At 39.7% G+C, this 20615-nt stretch overlaps 1 protein-coding gene across 1 annotated transcript in view; it reads right to left on the bottom strand.

Moving 5' to 3' along the window:
* Positions 1–591: 591 nt before the first annotated feature.
* The window catches only part of LOC311486527 (guanine nucleotide-binding protein G(i) subunit alpha-2), a 49777-nt gene continuing 29753 nt past the window's right edge, over positions 592–20615 (bottom strand). Inside the window, exons 3-10 of the mRNA XM_084542400.1 lie at positions 13362–13404; positions 10996–11137; positions 7934–8094; positions 5152–5280; positions 2755–2884; positions 2451–2604; positions 1650–1874; positions 592–1547 (exon numbers count right to left, since the gene is read on the bottom strand). Of these exons, the coding sequence (XP_084398526.1) occupies positions 1684–1874; positions 2451–2604; positions 2755–2884; positions 5152–5280; positions 7934–8094; positions 10996–11137; positions 13362–13404 (950 nt within the window). The 3' untranslated portion in view covers positions 592–1547; positions 1650–1683. The remainder of the gene's footprint in view (positions 1548–1649; positions 1875–2450; positions 2605–2754; positions 2885–5151; positions 5281–7933; positions 8095–10995; positions 11138–13361; positions 13405–20615) is intronic.

The following is a 20615-nucleotide window of genomic DNA, read 5'->3' on the forward strand; positions in this document are numbered from 1 at the left end:
GAGAATTGGTGCCGTGCCGTTATTAAAGTGTCCACTAGAGGGCAACCTCAGTCTATTTAAAAAGAAAATAAAAATGCGTCCATGAGGAAGTTTAAATCTGTGTGAAATCAAACACTGCATGACAAGCGTTTCAAACAAGACTGCAACTTTCAAACAAGACTGCAACTTTCAAACAAAGACATATCACACTGTTCCTTCTTGGAAATGAAAGCACACACATTTTGCTGCTTTACCTCCAACTTGGTCCGACATCACGGGTAGCTTGCGGAGGCTACTGTTTTTGGCAGCTCTGTACTTGTGCTTCTATTCTTAGTAGCATTTATTGTTTCAATGGAAAAAAGTTGAGGAGCACGACTGCACTATTTTTTGGTTACTCTGGTCCACATCTGACTGAGGATGTGGTGACTGAAATCCTCCAGTGAAGTCCAGTTCAGTGTCAGGCCTCCAGGTTGTTTCAAAATCTGTGGTGTCAGTGTATGTGTATTATGTCTTCAGCTGTAACTTGAACTCAGTTTGAATGTTTCAGGCTCTAAATTAAAAAAATAAAAAAAAAATAAAAAAAAAAACAGAGGAAAAAACAATATGCAAGAGTCAGGTGACGTCTACTTTTATTTAAATTAAATCATATAGGACTTTTAAAGGATTTTAATATTTACCAAAAACACTAACCTTTTTTTCTGAATTAGATTTTCGTCTCTCATTGATAATCACTATATATTCATAGGTGCTAGACAGAAAAATGGAAGAAAGATTTCGGCGCACAATAGTTCAAACGGTACTGAAAGCATATCTAGGAATCGGTTGTAAACAGAAGTCAAGGCACAAACATACTGCAACAGACATGGAAGTGGTACTATAAAAAGTGATAGAATGTTAGGTACACACATACTTTAAATATCGGTTAGAATTTTGCCGCAATTTTCCCCTGCAGGTGAAGCCATTTTTTTATTTTATTATTTTTTTTTTAAATCTTTTTAATTTTTTTTATTTAATTTTTCATTTTGTAGGAATGTTAGATAATTTGTGCAGAATACAGAGCTAATATTCGCCATGTTGAGACATGCAGGACAATATATAGTATGGTTATGAATGATGAAATGATGTAAACATTATAAAAACAAAAAGCACTTTCCTTTTATCATTTTATCATTTTTTGTGTCCATGCCTGTGCTTCATCTCTTAAAAAATAAGCTTCATGTGATTAAAAGTTTAATAATTTGCACATCAGAATCTCTAAAAGTAAAATGAATGCATTTATATAAAACAAGTCATTCCTTTCCCTCCTCTAGTAATTGAAAATGAAGAAAAATAAAAGAACAAAAATACAATAATAAATGTTGATTTTTGTGGTCATAGCCCAAAGAGTTAACAATAGGAGCAACTGGATCAGCAATCGCTGAAAATCTGCAAGGCTCGTCGAGGTTTTCAGTCTCTCTGGTGTCTTTATAAAAAGCAGATCAAAGCAGAAATCGTGGTTGGCCAGTGCAGTCATTCATGATGTGTGTATATTTTCCCGTCTTTATGGTCATCAGAACTGTTCAAGTAATCTATAAAACACACAAACACACAGATCCGTCATTTCCAACAAACTCCATTTTGTAACCTCTCAGAGGCTTGAATCACTTTCCGAATCATTTCTTTTGACTCACCTTGACTCACTCTCGCACTTTTTTTTTTTGTTTTTTAGAAGAGGCCACAGTCCTTCAGGTTGTTCTTGATGATGACGTCAGTAACAGCATCGAACACAAACTGCACGTTCTTGGTGTCGGTGGCGCAGGTGAAGTGGGTGTAGATTTCCTTGGTGTCCTTCTTCTTGTTCAGATCCTCGAATTTGGTCTGGATGTAAGCCTGAGCCTCCTCGTATTTGTTGGGGCCTGAGAGATGAGAGAAACGGGGGAGGTTAGAGGGTATGAAACTCAAGTAAAAGTAATGTGCTAGCATGGTGAGACACTTTCATTTGTTTCTTATTCACATCAACTCATTACAGCAGTTCCTTCAAATGGGTTCATTATGTATAATCATGCCTAGCTCCAGTCTCTGTGATCTCTTGTGGTCTCTGTGAAAGGACAGGCTATTATTGTATTCAAGTTACAGAGATATGCAGCTTTTCTCTAAAAAAAAAAAAAACAAACAACTTTTTCTAGTGATAAAAAAACCTGTCTGTACAGACTCACATAATTAGTTTATTGAAGATTTAGGAGGAATTCAAGTGTTTCTGCAGAACACTGATGTCACAGTGAAGTTGACCTTTTTTTTATACAAAAATGCATGTCATCTGGTTTTGTTTGTCTTTCACAATCCCTTGGTTGATAATAAGTCTAAAACAAGTCTCAAAATTAAACAATCGTTTGACTTTAACTCTCTTTTCAATCTGTAATCAAAAGAGCTGGAAATGACTGAGCTGCTTTTGTACAAAGAGATAAATCAGTTGAGAGACATTCACACAGTACCAGAGTACTCAGGGAAGCAGATGGTCAGAGGGCTGTGGGCGATCTTCTCCTCAAACAGGTCCTTCTTGTTGAGGAACAGAATGATGGACGTCTCCGTGAACCACTTGTTGTTGCAGATGGAGTCAAACAGCTTCATGCTCTCATGCATCCGGTTCTGGGTGGGACGGCCACAAATGTGGAGATAAAGAGATTATTAGTGAACACAACAAGGGCACACAAAGGAAATGAAGCCCCAGCCTCCCTCTTCATTTGAATTTTTTCCTAGGAATGGGTTCTCCTGTGAAACGCTAGATGCTTGACTCACCATCTCCTCATCCTCAGCCAGGACCAGGTCATAGGCGCTCATGGCTACACAGAAGATGATGGCTGTGACTCCTTCAAAGCAGTGGATCCACTTCTTCCTTTCTGACCGCTGGCCTCCAACATCAAACATCCTGCACGGACACACAGGGCACAAGCATGTTGTTTTTATGAGACACACGTCAGATGGAATTAAGCGCAGAAGAAACACTTTTTCAAGGTGACAGACAAGCCAAATGGCTTCAAGGTCTGGCATTCTGCCTCGTCCTCTCTTCAGGACCGAGTATTTGCAGGAGAGGCCTCGGCATTTTCCTGGCTTATGCTGGCATTTTAGTACAGTGCAGTTGCTGTGGTAACGGGAGGACTTCAGACAGGTTGAGGCATTGTGGCGGCAGTTTTTTTTCCCACTAAGATCATATATGACTTATTCATGAAGAATTGAATGGATGAGAAAGGATGTTAGTCTGCGTCAGACTGAAGATTTTCTTCATCCAATATTGAAAAGGGACCTTTACAGCTGAGGGTGGACTGTAACCATGTGTGGCATCTTAAAGTGACACGCCTTTTTCATGACACCTCGTCCCCCCTGCTGAGCAGCTCTCACGTAGCAGAATCTGGTTCATTAGAGCAGTACTTTGACTTCCACGGACAGACAGCTTCAGGCTGACTAAGCAGAGCTCCTTATAACAGTGACACACTTTAGACTGTTTACTTCAACAGTGCGCTCATTTCCACCACTGCTTACATAAGACAGATATATCCTGCAGTCCAGCACAGGAAGAGAGACTGTGGTAGGTAAACATATCTGGATGGATTTGGTTTATGTCCTCCACGAAGAAATATACATATATATGTATGCAATACATCAAGACTTAATAAATAAAATCTGAGTAAAATATTATACACAGCAGACACAGATTTAAAAGCACACAAAGGAACAGTGACACTTGTTTCTAGTTTCAAGTGTTAGTGTGTGGTTTTGCTTTAATAATGAGTATTACACCATTGCCAGCAATCTTAAATGCAATGAAAAAAGCTTGATGTAAAAACAAAATTCAATTCAATTTTATTTATATAGCGTCAATAACAATACAAATCGTCTCAAGACGCTTTACAAAAACCCGGCCTGAAACCCCCAGAGCAAGCCTGAAGGCAACGGTGGCAAGGAAAAACTCCCTTTTAACAGGAAGAAAAAAAACATTTCTGAGAAACATGGGTGAAAACTGGTATCCAGATAGACAAACAGGAATCAGTGTGTATTCCATAAACATATCTTTTCTTGACTAAGAGTGTTTTCCTGCTGAGGTAACTATATAGTCCCTATAAGCCCACACATATGCGTGTCATTGATGTGTTATTAGTGATATTTATCAGTGTGCACGTCACTGAAGGTTTTCCCCTTTGTTTCTGTGTGTGAGCAAGCTGCACAAATATGGAGTTACGTTTACCGTACAGTAATGGATGTGATGAGCTGTTTGGGGTATCTTCAGCTCAGATGCTCCACAAACAAGAAATACTAATGTTTGTCTCTCTGAGAATGTTATGACCTGGAGGAAACAATGTGTGCTGGGATATATATATATATATGAATGCACGATTTAGAAGCAAACAGATACGCGATTTATCAGCACAACTTTCAAATGGCTATCACCACTGTCAGCACACAGTGAAATACTATTTTCCTAACCCTTAACATATGTATGTTTGCATACTTTATAACTGCTTTCATACAGTTTGTACAGTTTAAATTGAGGCTGTCATTATAGTCAAATAAAGATTGATGCCCTGACAAAGAATTGAAGATCAAACTGGATTGCTTTAGTTCAGTTTTATAACTCTCCGATGCTTTTATAAGCATTCTCATTATGGAAATTCAAAATTGGGGAAGCTCATTCATTCATTCATTCATTCACTTTTTATAACCGCTTGTCCTTTGAAGCGGGGCGAGAGCCGGGGTACACCCTGGACAGGTCGCCAGTCTATCGCAGGGCTAACACGGAAAGACAGACAACCATTCACACTCACACTTATGGCCAATTTAGAACCTAACAAGCATGTCTTTGGACGGTGGGAGGAAGCCGGAGTACACAGGGAGAACATGCAATCTCCACACAGTCGGCCTGGAATCGGGGAAGCTATCTGAACAATTCAAATGAATGTGTTGTTTGAGTATCTCATCTCCTGTGCTAAGTTTTCGTCCCTAGGTGACTGTCAAACAAAATCCTGACTCATTAAAATACATGGCTTTTTGCTCAGGGCCACTTGAGCTGCCATGTGAATTATTAAGCCATTGACCTTTCGCAGGTGAAATTAAATGTTGAACTTCCCAATATAACCCGATGTGACGCAGAAGTGTTTCACAAAATGAGCTTAGAGAAGAACTGTAAAACAGGAGGCCTACTTGAAGTGCAGGTCCTTGAAGGTGAAATGTGTCTCCACGATGCCTGTGGTCTTGACTCGGGTCCGCAGCACATCTTGCTGTGTGGGGATGTAGTCTGACTTGGCTATCCTCTCCAGATCATTAAGGTAGCTGGTGGGAGGACATAGACATATTAAACATTAATCAAATTCGGACCACTGTCCTCTAACCTCACAAAGCGTAAATATTACGTTACGTTAATGCAAGGCATGCAGATCTTTCAGATTAAGTTTCACACTTTCCCCTCACAAAGACATGAGGAAACAGTGATGTCTGTTGCTGGAAATCCAGCAGCAATTTACAGAGACATTACATGAGTGGATGTGTCATCATAGAACAAAGCAAGACTTCTTCTTCTCCTACACTGAATTATGTAACGTCTGCAGCCAGCCTGTTTCTTACTTTTTAAATTTGTACCTCAGCTTAAAACGTTTTTAAAGTCACCATGAATACTTTATTAATATGAATATTACTACAAGCATCGTTAACTATTATGCTGTGTTGAATATCAGAAAAATAAATATCTCTGAAACATTATATTTGATGCCTCGCACATGCACAGAGGATTTAAAAGATGAACAAATACTTTACTATCCCAACCTCAAGGAAGGAAGAACGCCAAGTCACGTTTCAGCAACCGTTTTTAGCAAAAGTTTTTAAACCAATAACTACAGATAAAATGATTCTAAACCCAAATCTTTACAAATTATATTCAAAGCCTCTTCTAAACTGCAGCCTGAGGTCAGTCAAACAGATAAGGGATAATAAGGAATAATCCTGGTAGCTGTAGTGATGTCTCACATAATATATATATAAAAGATAGAGGACAAACTTATTTGCTCTCAGTCTTTCGGTTCAGTATTAAACCGCACAAAAAAGACAGTGTTAATGTATAATAAAGAGCTGGTGTAAATGTAATCCCAGACTATCCACAGGCAAAGTGTAAATATTTGAGCCTGAACAGCACTACTTCATACCACGTGCCTGACAGTTTAATCATAATCTCCGTCCCCGCAGTCGGTGACTTAGGCTGCTTTTGTAGCGCAGAGATGAGATTGGGCAGTGCTCAATTTGGTCATTGTCTACATAAACCCTGAAGATTAATTGGATTTGGTTCTCAATGCAATGTGACAGAGAGTCATCGTTTTTTTGACAGGAGATGTTGGAACTATCTCACCATGTTTAAATAGTGTACAACTACTACAACTTCTAGAGAACCAGAGTAGGACTAAAGTAGATCTGAGTCAATATATATATGTAGCTCAGCACAGAGCAATTACAGTACGAGAAAAGGGAAGAAATGTGTGAAAAGGCTAGAGCTTCTTCCTTCAAATAATGACAGCAGGAGCCATTATTTTCAGAGTATACATTTTTTTTGCTCAAACCTATGGTGTGAGAGAAGAGAGGTCTCTGTTAATTTGAGCTGTGCCATTTCTGTTTCTCTTGCCCCACTATCTTTCCCTTCCCTACTCCAGCTCTCAGCAGGTGCTCAAACATGGATTACGGTCTAGTGCCAGACTCATTTAGCCCTCTCTTGTAGCAACGTGCTCCCTCTGTGCTCTGCAAAGCCACGAGGATACACTGTGCATTGTCAACCCTCCCAGTTGCTAAATGTGAGGCCGCCTTAGCAGCATGTTTGCAGGTCCCCTCAGCCTTAACAGCAGCAGTGAAGCAGAGACTGCTGCTGTTATGATTATATTGGCCAACACAAACAATGAACTATAGTACTCCCCCTGCAAGTTAAATACTGCCTTGACTGCGAAGCAATCATTTGCGAAACACTTAACAACCCCCTGACAGTTCACAGCACAATCTGGAGGTGTCATAGTATTATCTAATGCCCTGTGCGTTAAACAGAAGTCAATGCAGTTACTTCCTGCAGCATTTTGCAGGCAGATGGTGGTGAACACGGGCGCATTTTCTCTAGACTTCTATATTAGAGCAGCAATACATCTCTGAGGATCAGAAAGATCTTCACCTCTCACATTCACCTCAGGCTCTCCCTCTTATTATGCTATTAGGTTAGAGCTATGTGGCCAACAAATGGAGCACTCAAGAGATGAGGGTCATTGAGGTTGGTAAGACCTGTGGAGAGGGGATGAGGCTGACTGTGCTGCTGCAGATTTAAACTGCGCAGGCTTTCTCAATGGTTTGCAAGATGATGCTGAGAAATGTTGTAGAATAATATACTTATCGCAATATTGTAAAGGAAATCTGATAAAGGACCTCAAAAGTAGCATTAATGAGCAAAGATAGTTGGGCATTTCTCCAGTGTTTAAAATGTAGATTAAGTGGTATGATGGTTCCTAAACATCCTGCTCCCTACTTAATTGTAGAGGCTCCACATTTGTTCTTGGACATAAACAGATAATGTCCTCTGAGGGTAATTGTTTAGTGGAAAAGTTGAGAAATCTATTTAATATTTTGTTGAAGGGGCATTTTGTAAAAGTGCTTACTTATTGCACATTAAAATCAATGTAAGATTGCTGCATAACAATCAATATCTTTTCAGCTTTGCTTCTGAAATAAAAGAAACCTCATTTCAGTCCCATTTACTGGTTAGATCTTTCATAGAAGAGAGATGAGAGAAGCCAACAACTCACATCCAGTGGTCGGGACAAACGTGTGTGTTAATTTCCGCGTAATTTTAATGTAAGTGTAAATGTATGGAGGAACTGACAGGCTAATCAAAATGTTTTCAAAGCTGAATTATGCAGAATTTTATGTTGAGACACGTTAATGTCTGTGTCAGTGAAGTACGCACTAAGCTGCAGAATCGTTGAGCTGGTACTCTCTGGCCCGTGTGAAGCAGCTCTGGACGCCACCATCAGCCCACAGTCGCTGGATGACGTTGGACAGGTCCTCTGGCAGGATGCCCTGCTCCTCTGCTGCTGCTGACAGTGCAAACAGTTGGCGGGCATCATCCTGAAAAGAAAAAACACACACACGAACAAACACATCATTAGTTACAGCAGGTCTATTTAAGAAACTATTTTTCTTCACTGAGCAGTAAACTGATAAGCATGATACCCCAGGGTTTTGTCTTACATTACTTGACTTTCGCATGGCGGCTCAGAATGCATTTATAATTTCTAATATATGTAATTTATAATGTGCCAGATACTGTGAATTCATAATTATTCATAATTACGGCAGGATGACTGAAACTATGACTACATAGTCCACCGGTAGTGAATTATGTTTTACTGTAGAGTGTATGGTTTTTGTAAAGAAAAAGAATTCAAGCTTTATTTGTGTAGTGTTCTCAAAATTAATCTCCATAACCAAGATATGGCCAAGATAAATCAGCAATGGTGAGTGGTGATCACCGAGCACCCTTGCCAAATTACAAACTTGCTGTTACTCTGGATATCTAGTGTGTGCTTGTGGTCATGTTTTCCTTTTTAAAGCACGGTTATCTTGATATGTTCCACCACTGGGTACTGTTAGTTTCACAATTTGAAGACGTGACAAGGACAAAGAAACCCATGAGTAAACCAAAAAGGGTGAAATGGCGTGACCAAAAATGATGATTAATCAAGCAACTGAATAATCATCCAACTGCACTACAATGAATGAATTTGTTCAAGTGCAGCAGCCTGGAAAAAATAACATCCCGTGGCAGAGAGTTAAAAAGCAAATTTTAAACGGCAAAAATTAATCAGGTCGAACGTGAAGCTACATGAAATAAATCAGAAGGGAGATGTAAACTTAGCTCTGCCACTTAAGTTTTTGGTTCCATACTAATCTGGGAGTACTTTGTATCTTGGCAAAACCTGGTATATTGGAGTTATGATAAAGCTTCTTTAACCACAAGAACTCTTCTTATATTCCTTTAAGGGGCAGTGTCACTGTTTTAACTCTCTGAGCATTTGCTTAGCCAGATGAAGCCGGGCCAGCATGCGGATGAACTATTTATGAAAACAAAATGTTGCTATAAGTGTGTAAATTTATGTGAAAACAATCACGTTTGCGACTACAGCTTACTCACTAGCAGCACGAGAAGACCATCCTCTACATCACCTTCACCGCACCAATCTGACCCTTCGTGTCAGACACTGGACAAGGGCTTACATAAATGTTTGATGTTGGCTATTGACAGCTGACTTCCAGGTATTAGTTAACCATTATCCAATACTATTTCGGCTGTAGGTCACAGTAGGTTAACAGTCGTTTACTGTGTAGCGTGGGGTACTAATTAAATCCCGTAATAACGCAAACTGTTCCACATAGATGTCAGAGGAACACAATGCTGAATACAAGGCCTGTTTGGCACGACGTACCTACACGCTCCTTGGCCCAACCAATAGTCTTGAATCAACATGAAGGCCAAAAACAATACACAACGATATACGTGTAACTGTAACACTACACTGATGCTAGACTGCAGTTGTTGTCTCTGACTTTTAATTCTGCAGTTTACTACTTCGGTCTTTGCACAGAGAAATAAATTCACCTACACATATGTTTTGATGTCTAGAAAAGTAAAAGGGCTAAACATACACGAGTAAATCACAGGAAAAATCTAGAACAGTCACATGCTACAGCCATGAAAATGCCTGAATAATCTTCATGTGCAATTAGTTAGTAATGGGTCAAGACAAATGCTGCAAATAATATAACTGCATAGTACTCCAGTCCTATTTGGTTACCAGTATTTTGCATACATTGCCATGCTTGGCAAATATTGAAAGCAGCATGATTCTTAAATAATAACAAAATAACTATGACTCCACAGCTTCCCGAAAGCATGCCCTCATATTAAGAGTCTCAGACTGAGCTAGCATAAAGAGATGGAGATTTTCTTTTTTAACTGAAATATGTCAAATGTTCCTGCAAACTGAAAGCACTAGGTGCAAAGGTAAAAAGGTGCAATCTGTCCAGTGAGACGTGCACTAGGCAAAAAGAAATCCATGATTAATTATGTACAGAAACTGCAAAGTAAAGAATTGTACTACAGATTTACAAAAATCAGTGTTTCAATGTCTGCATGTTTTTCAAAACATGGATCTGATTTTACAGCCAGAGAAAAATACAAGGTGAGTAGAAATATGAGGCTTTTAGCTTTTTCAACTTTTTTAGTTGTTGGGAGCCATCACAGCTTGACTACATAGCAAATGCCAGTTACCTACAAATTATTGTTGAGAAGATCTCTGAGGAAATATGAATCAAATCTTTTTGGAAGGCTATGTACAAAAACGAAAGGCACTTTCACTTTTCTTGAGAAATGACTCATCTCAAGTTGTGAGATTTTAATCATCTTCCTGGATGGTGCCCCACTCAAAGGTGACTCTTTACTCATATTTCCTTCTACAGAAAACACACACAGGAAGAGAAAATACACGAGACGGCAGGCGTCCATCTACGGCATTGGCTAATTTCCTAGTAAGACACACTCCACTTGAGAGAAACTCTTGATTTGCATAATTTCTGCCGCCTCTAATCCCCAAGGCTAGATAAGGAAGGTAAGTACAGAGGCAGAGTGCTGAATTTGGTTGTGATTAGAGGAGACTGTATCACTGAAATGGTACTATTCTTTAGAAGGTTTTCTGTGGGACTGTTTCTACTTTTAACAGCTTTATACTATTAAACAGAGAGATGTACCACCTTGTGTCTCCATTTAATAAATATATAACTCATATTTATTATGCAAGTACAAAAGAACAAAAAAAAAAAGGCGTATTGGGCATGGTTGGCTGAAGTGTCTTTAAAGTTTTACACTGGCTGATGGAAAAAGCCACAGAAATACTCTCCAGTACCTTTTCTTGTACAATTTCTGTCATTTCTTGCCGTCTGTGTAAAAATGAATGGATTTCAAAGACTCACCGCTCTAGCAGCCTCCTCGTAGTCAATCTTGAGGTTGGCCATGGCTTTGATGATAGCCATAATGGACTGGATTGTGTTGCTGTAGACAACTGCTCTGTACTGCTTACACTCATCTTCTGAGTATCCATCCTCGTGAATAATCCTAAAAACGGGGGGGGGAAAGGGTGATAACAAATATTGCATAATTTATATCTGTTTAAAAACTAAAAAACGTTGATAGCAGTCACCTCTGAGAGATAACCGTAACTGATGAACCTGGTTTGTTTGGTATCCGACAGCAGCTGCTAACACAACAGTAAGAATCTGCTGCCAAATATTTCTCTGAAAACAGCGTCGTCTTTTATTGACATAATAAACTCAAACCATGCAGGTTTAACTGATATTTCATCAGATTGTTAAAGCGGCATTTGTGATACTACTGGGTTGAGTTACTGGGATTTTTTTTTTATTATTATTTATCATTATCTCTTACCTAAAGGACACTAAAACAAATATTTACTTGCTTTGGCTGTAGAGCGAGAAATTACAAGAAAAAAGGCCAATGTTTGAAAAAGCATGAAGATTGACACCGAAGCTGCTGGTCTGGAAACCAAACAGAACCATCTCCCCTGGCCCGTCGCAGCCCAGGGACACAGCCAGGATGCTGAGTTGTTGTGTGGTGTGCTGAATGGGACCTCATTAAAATGCCCACTGTGAAGCGCTGCGAGGCACAGCCAACATTACTGAAAGCCCGTGGTGTTTTCCCCACAACCAAACAACAATGATTTTAAAGGTTTAGCAAAATCACCTTACACGGACTGGATCGTGTAGCAATTTTGAAAGCTAATCTCTTAACTCTATGCATTTGAGAATACCGCAACTTCTACACAACTGGTCTCTAAGCCGATATTGCTCATTTGAATTTATGCAAAGCTCTAAACATGCATCTGTTTCTCGTTTGGATGTTAACACAGTTGCAACTAGGTATCTACTTGCAATCTTCCTGTTCTGTTAGCTGCCACTCAACTTCCAAAGAGTCCATTGCAGACTTGTGTTTGCATCTGATTCTGAATTGTAAATCATGAACTGTGAGATAATAATAATAATAGAAAGAATAATTCCCTCCTAGGCCTGACTTCCAATCAGGCTGAACTGAAATCTTTTAAGAAGTCTGACATATCCTTCGAACTAAAAGACAAACAAAACTAAAGAAGACTTGGCAAAGATAATTATATTGCATGAACTGTGTGAGCTGCTTCCTTTTCATTTAAATATTTAATGACTGTCGGGTTAAAAATAACTTTGACGTCTCGGGGAAAATTTTCAATAGAATTCTAAAACAGGATCAATTGAAATCACATTTTTGAAAGCATAATTATCCTTTCCCCCCCTCACTTGTATGTCTCGTGTCAACCAGAAGGAAGATTTCTTAAGATTTTCTAAACTAGATTAAATTACACCCCCTTCACTAAAGCTATAGTTTTCTGTGACATCATTTGGAGTAAAACAGAACACGACTAGAATGTGAATAATAACATTTCAACCATAAAATTATTTGTCTGTCTTAAAAAGGTAGACGGTGCCTTAGGAGCAAGCTGTTCAGGGGACTGAAAATAAATAAATGAAAGAAAATTAGATTTTCCGATTTAAATTAACGTTCATTTGAAAGAGCCAAAATCAGTTCATAAAATGGTAAAAATTAAATTCTTGCATTCATTTTTTAAAATTTATACCGTTTTACCAGAGAACTCCCTGCGGTCTTAAGAGACTGCTTTTGCATGATTTGTCTCACCACGAGATTAGTCCACGTGTGAGGATCCAAAACACGAGTTACTACTCTGAGCTGATCACCAGCTGATGTGTGGCAGTATTTCAGCTTTAAAGAGTATGATCTGGTTAGCCACTGAAAGCCTGATGCAATATGTAAATATTTTTTGTACCTTAATGTGTTTACTTTAATATAGTTTCTCTTGTCTACCTTATTGTACTGTTGTTCCCTGCCACTGTAACACCTTAATTTCCCCACGGGGATGAATAAAGTCCTATCTTATCTTATCTCTTATCTTATGATTACAAAGAAGAGCTGGACAAAAACAAAGCCATGTACAAGATGTGACAACTAGAGGTAAAATACTATGAAAATACTACAAATCACTGAAAGCAATGACAAGATTAGTTTTGTGAAATATCTCTAAATGAATCAAATCAAGACCTTGCGTATCGGAACCCAATCGATTCAAGAAATCAGTAGCAAAACGTCTGTCCGTATATTATGTACTATTTTTATTTAATATTTAAATATTACTTATAGAATTACTTGTGCTGTTAAAAATATTAAGTTGGCATTCATGATGGGAGGAAAAGCAAAACAATGGGTGGTTACTCACTTCATCTGCTTCACAATGGTGCTCTTCCCTGACTCCCCAGCACCTGCAGAGGGAACAAAAACAGGCAGAGGTTAAAAATACGCTCCTGTTAGCTGAGAAATGTAAACAGGCAGCCAGCAAGGCTGTCTCACATCTGGACCCTTGGCTTATTCCCCTCCCTTTACCCCACAGCTCTGGCTGCAGCTCTGCATCAAATCTCTTCTCTCAGAGTCATCCTGAACCAGTGTGCTGTTCTCGCTCCCCGTAAACCAACTGCTATTCTTCAGCTTTAGCTGTAAGTCAGTCATTTCTGCATGTAGTGTGAGCTCAGAAGGAAACACATGAGCACATCTTACAGCAGGAACACAAAAAAACACCTGCCATCCTATTATGCTCTTTTTTCTTTCAAGATGAGTCACTTTATCACGGTTAATATTTTAATGGAAACATCACTCACTGACAGGATATGGGCTTTTCTTATCGTCCACTATGTTTATTCTAACAGCCTGAGGCGACCAGAGAGGCTCATCTGCCACAAGGAATCCAACACTACACACAAACACAGACACACACACACACACACACACACACACACACACACACACACCCAGGGGTGCCTGTCAGCGCACTCTCCACTCGTACTCGCCTGGGGTGAAGTCTTTCCGGGATGACCCCCAAAATACACTACTACGCAGCATGCAGCACGCACATGCACAGTGAAGCCCCTGGGTAGGAACGGGCCAAGATATTTTCCATGGACAGCTGTCAGCTCCTACTCCTCTACATGAGATCAGACTGGCTAATAGATCAGAACACAGTTTTCCTTGAGATAAACACAGTTTTAAGAAAACACAAAGATTTTGTAACCACGTGTAACTGGATCTAATGACTACAAGACCAAAAGGCAACAAAATTAAAGAGCCTCAGTGTCACAAGACCTACAAGCACATCGGTGACATCAGCCTTATGGTCACACCATGATAAAGCAATGCTTTGCAGTCTGTGGCACACTTAAGAACAAGAAAAAGGAAGTAAGAAATGCTCTCCTTTTCTCTCTCTGCCTCACTTTACTGGGTGTGAAGTGAAAAATGCAAAAAGATTCCGTTTGAGGAATGGGAAACAACTAAGATGCAGGTGGATTTAATAGAAATGGGCAGTGTGCACTCCTTTTAAATCTAGTTATTTTGTCAGGATGCCGATGGAATACTTAGCCATGAATAAATCATTTGTGTTATTACAGACTGCAGCAGTGGTATGAAGAAAAAATAGTATCAAAGCAAAATATTCCCTCAACAAACTCTGTTAAACTGTTATTATTCCACTATTTATTAGGTTTAAGCGCTAGAAATATAAAAATAAACAGAGAATTCATAATCTTGCACTAATCGGGAAATGTCTGAGTTTGTCCCTGGAGCCTCTGTGGCCCAGCTGCAGACATGCAAGTCACTGCCAGAACATACTTTAGAAACCTGTGAGCTCATGGATCTGACTGACCATGGACGAGGTAACACGTGCAGACTCTCCTGACACTTTGGAGTTTGTCCAGTGAAGCTGGAGCTGCTAACAATTAGAAGTGAGTGGCGATGTTTGACACACGCCACCTTGATGACAGTGAAGTCAGTGTGTATCCAAGTTTTCATGCATGTGCGTGTAGGCCCTGTCTGATGTAAAAATAATTTGACTGCAAAATACAGGCAGTGCATTTTGTTTTTGCTTATGTTTCTGTGCAGAAAAGCTGTGACAGGAACTCTGAACGTTGAATTTCCCTATTCATAATGCTGACAGTTAGACTGATACCACTGCTGTAGTCACTTTCACACAGGACACAAAGCTGCATTATCACCACACCTCCCTTGGACCACAGCAGCACAAAAAACAAACACACACGCACAAACACACAGACTTTTTCCACATGCCGTATTGATACTAGTACTTTCCAAAGATTATTTGGAAAACATTTTATGACTCAGCACTGACCAGAGTCTCTACAGTAAGCTGCAACTGGTGGCCTTGGTGACTGAGTACACCATGGACATCATCAAACACAGTGACAAACCAAGTGATGTTTATTTAACACAAACAGTACACAATAAAAAAAAATAAAATAAAAAAAAAAAGCCCTCTGAAAAAAGAAAAGGCCAAAATGAACACACTAAAACATTAATTTTGACCAAGGCAACCAAGAATCACACTACTTGTGCAGAGCACCAGATGCAGAAAAGTTTGTGGGGAAATAAATACTGCCCACTGCCTAGCAACTGGGCAGCGTGTATGCCAGTTGTGGTCGTCTCTGACTCACGTTAGAAAATGAGAGGAAAAAAAACAAAGAGAATGGGCAAAGAGAGGACTTTAAGTCCACTCTCCAAGGTCTCCTTCTTTTAAACGCGCTGGCTTCTGTAGGTCTGTCAAAGTTTTCTCACACATATATGTAAAAATGACCAAAAAAAGAGGAAGAGCATGTGCAAATCATCTGCTCCAACGTGTGCTGTGACAGAAGGTGGTATTAGCATGAAGACACGGTACGCAGCGCTAGGAAAAGCAACAGGGAATTTGTAACTCTCCCAGCAAGACTCAGGAAATTGTCCCGATTACTGATGGGTTACATTGTGACTGGCAGATTCAACGTGGGTACGGTGCCAGGTGAACCAGTGCCAGGGAGCGCACATGATTAACTGGGGTCCAGCTGCAATGGACGGACTGTTGCTGTCATTAACAGTGACAAATTTAGGTCAGTTGACAGTTATGCTGAGTGACTGTTTCTGGACACATTCCCTTCACACGTTAAATCAGCACATACAATGTTACACATGACCAGATTTAATCAAGTCCCAGGTGGCCACAGACTAAAGACCCTGCGCTAATTGCAAAAAGGGAGAGAATACATTAACCCTTCAGGTCAAATAAGATATCAAAAACCTAGTGCGTTGCTGCTCCAGGGTAAATGGTGGTTTTATATTTTTAACTGTTAGAGAGAAAGAGACGATAAAGAAAATTACAAGTGTTTGAATTTATAGACAACATGGGACACCGATTTTGTGTTCTGTACCTTATTATGATGCAAATGAGCACACCTGTAATTGGATATCAACTTCAAGTGAGCAGGTAGCTGCTTAAGCCCATCTGTGAATATAATACAATTACCATTTATTTAGAGCTTGATTTGGATCTCCCTCAGATGTGGAGTAGTCATAATAAACCAGTCTTACAAGGCTGCAGAAGGATTTCTAATGAGAGGATGTAGGAAATAGCATATACTATATATAAAAAAAAAAACATCCAAGGATTTTATAAATCAATATCAGGTCTATCAGGATGGATTTGAATTGGAAAAATCTTTTTTTTTTTTTTTTTTTTTAATGCCAGTCCTAGATTTAAGATTTTAGATTTGCTTGGGTCGAGCTATGCTGTATGCGAGTTAGGCCACAACTTGAAGAAAATATGGACCAAATACCTACAGTCACACACAGTAGCCACAATGCTTGAACAACCTGACCTCACTAACACACACAAATGACTTTCTTGAGTGACCGTTTCGATGCATCATTGGCCTTTAACCCGACCAAAGCCACATGTCCCTTGGTTGGTGAAATGTGATGATAATAAAATGCACAGTCACCTATCCTGGTCTAAAGAACTTGACTTGGCCTTTAGGTGTCATTTGCCACAAACTGGGCAGAATTTCCCAAAAAAATTATTATCTTGGTAAACCAAGATAAGGACTCATTTTTCTCTTTAACCATGAAACTGATGTGCTCATAAGGGTTTTCAGTTTTATGCAGAAACAGGATCTGAGAGGAGTGACAAAGCTCTATCTACTGCCACATTTGACCATTGATGAAACATGACGACAAGGTGCCAGCCATCTCCTCTGAGAGAATTCCTGGCATGCCCACATTGTCTCTTGAGTTTTGTTATTCAGTGAAGCATGATGAAACAGATACGTCTAGACATAATAGTAAAAAGAATGAAACGTACTTCCCACTGCTGTGTTTCAGGACTCAGGATCAACTGCTTGAAAGAGCCAACTTACATTTTCCTGCAATGCCTCAGGATCTTGAAGCCACAGCTTCATCAAGTTTAAAATGTAACGGTTTCAAAGACCTGCCTCCTGAGGTACTAAGGCTTTTACTATGTGTGTGAATAGATGTGCATGTGTTCGGAGCAAGTGTGACCTATCCTGGTGGGACTGGGAGAAGGACACAAAGGCAGCAGTGTGGGCCCCTGCTAGCTGAGAACACAGGCCCGCTGTTGATGTTTAGGCCTGGACCATTCCAATCAGTGCAATAGCTCACACAAGTTACTCACACCGCTCCGCCTCCTTTCAGTCAGCATGACAACTGCCTTCGCCAGTCCCCATAAATCTCTTTATGGGCACTCAGCAAGAGAAAGTGTTTGGGTGGGAAACATGACTGAAGATGTTGAAGATCACTACTGATGAGAGAAACATATGCTGAAGTATGCTGAAATAAGTGCAGACAACGAGCACCTCAAGAGTCAGAATCAGTTTGAGAGCCTTCACTTAATTACTAGCAAGAGTGAAATCCCAGCTAGTTTATTATTTTTATACACTCGTATGGTTTTCGTGTAATGCCTGAAGGTGCACTGGGAGCAGGCAGGAAATTTATCAGTAGATTTGCGAGTTCTTCGGGGAATACAGTAATATCAAGGAGTACTAGATTGTGACAAATGAAAGGTAATTGCTTGTTTAAAGAGGGAAGATGAAGTGAATCCAAAACAACACGGATATAAAACCTATTTAGATGCTTTCTTTTACTTTTAGATGTCCTGTCATAGATGATACTAAGAACTTGTTAGGTTTATGAGAGTTACACTGGGCTGACACTGGGGTAATAAAACAAACACCACTGTGGTATATTGGAGAATGTTCAAAGTGAATATCAGTTCGAATTATTTTTCCTGGCAAAACCTTCTGTGTTGTGTTGTTTTAACCTACATACTGTACTTATGCATGATATTATGTGCACATTTTGTAAGAGTGCTGTTTAATGCTACTCCCCCAATACGTTCACTTAATCGGTTTTTACAAGCTGTTCAAAATACTCAAAATATACTGCTTTTGTGTAATGATGCTGCGCTGTAATTGTGTCAGCCATCTGCATTGAATTCTTAGGCATGCACACTTTTTTACTGAACGTTACGTCAAGCATCTGCTCTGCTGTCCTAAAAGTGAATTTCTCATACTTTAATGAGACAACTGTTTTATTGACTTTGTGACCGTAGTCAAAGTTACAAAGAAAGCAAAGTGGGGCAAGGTTGAATAAAACATTGAAAAAAAGCATACGAATATGTTTTTTTTTTTTAAGACAGGCTCATACGTCTGGTGAATCTATTATGTGATGGTCCTCCGGTCCTTCGTGTTCTCACTTCAGAACAAATCTGTTTAAATTAATCAATATGTGACCCTTTGGTGACAGGCTGACCCGAGAAAATCCTGTGCGCACTGGTTTTAAAGGTCTGAAGGTCTGAAGACCATAGATGCAAAAGCACTGGATGTTATGAGGCTTCAAATCAATATCCATTTAGAGAAACTGAACACGTTTTAGCTTACTTTAATGCAGTTTTTCTTTCTTCCTTATAGTGCAGATAAATACTGGTTGCAGTGCAGGCAGAGCTTGTCTCACGGTTAGACATCACTTCTCACTCACTTGAGACTTCTCACACGCTCTATTCTCACTCTCAACAGCCTGAGACTGAAACATGTAGCACAACAAGATGAATTCACACGATTGCCCCACTAATATACACCATGCTATGCTGTACATGCAGGGTCAAGTCATGAAGAGAAAGAAAAGAGAGCTCAGAGAAGTACAATATATAGAAGAGGGTGGCATGGTTAGAGGGCAAAAAAACCCCCAATGAAATCAATGAGCTGGCAGCTTTAGCCAAGTAGGAACAAGTGAGACGACAATCCCTCACCAAGATATCGCTTATACAACAAAATGACCATCATTACTTTGCCATCTCCCCATGGCTTCACTGTCTTTCTTCCATAATCTAATTAATTTTATTTTCCCAAGCTCTTCCTTCCACTGTCCTCAGCCGCCTACACACCAACCGTGAGCGGCCCAGTGCCGCCTGTTCTCCTCAGCTACATGTTGAGAAATGTGCCAATCCGGACTCGAGAGCAGAGGCCCTCTGAGAGACACATGTGCTACTTCCTATTCTCAGAGCCAATCAAGGAGGAAATGGAAGCAGCTTGCATGAGCACATGTACGCTCGAGAAAAGCAAAGACACACGCGCACACACAGACATATCTGTATGTATGAAAGACAGGGACAGAAAGATTCAGTCTCGTCCAACAGATGGCTACAATGCCTCGGGCAAAGAGCAAGTCTGGACAGCACACTGACAACTGCTGCCAAAGCAGAGAGGGATGAGAGGCGAGAAGACCAATTCCACTTCCTCTATGCATATCGCGTAAATGCGAAGCAAGACTGATCAAGGGGGAGGAAGAAAGTGTTTTGTATTTCACATAAGGCACATGATGACAGTCTTTTGCAAGGACGCAAAGTCCCTTAACTAATTACTTGCCACAGTAACAGGAATAACCCATTAATCATGAAAAGCTTCCACAATAAAAAAATAAACAAATAATAATCTGTCCTATTCCTCAATGATAAAGCAGCTATAATTAGATGGTTTGATTAAGACTTGCAAAAACCACTCTGGGAAAAATGGATTGCGACATGTTTTTTCTGTTATGGAAAACCCCTTGCGCTGTGTCAGCAGCAAGACTCTGATCACGGTTATAGTCGATTAATCATTAACATCACCAATTCTGGAGGCACGATAAAGAAAGGGCAAACACATATAAGTAATGTATTTGATGGTGAAACCATACATTTAAAGAAAGCAATTCAATGGAACATGCGCTCTGTGGTAGCTGTGTTGCAACGCAGATTATTAATCTCAATCAGGAGAACTACGTGAGTAACACAACTGCAGAGCAATTAGGAAGTGTAAAGATCCTCAGAAGATCAAAAGAGCAGAATTCAACCTTTTTAAGGGCGACAGATGAACTCTATATAAATTCTAAGAAGGTAGTCTCCGTATTGTTTGTATATCGGCACAAAAAATATACTGAATACGCTCAAAGCACTATGCTATGACTTCCTTGAATGCAAGGATGCTGCACAGACATCCTCTTCCTTTAATTGAAGGCTGAGTTGTAGAGGCCAGCTGAGGCAGAAAATGCAAATAAAAGAGAGGATAATAAAACTAAGGTACGTGTCTAAGAAAAGAATAATGATGCT

Source organism: Chelon labrosus, assembly GCF_963514085.1.
Source record: "Chelon labrosus genome assembly, chromosome: 4".
Taxonomy (NCBI): domain Eukaryota; kingdom Metazoa; phylum Chordata; class Actinopteri; order Mugiliformes; family Mugilidae; genus Chelon; species Chelon labrosus.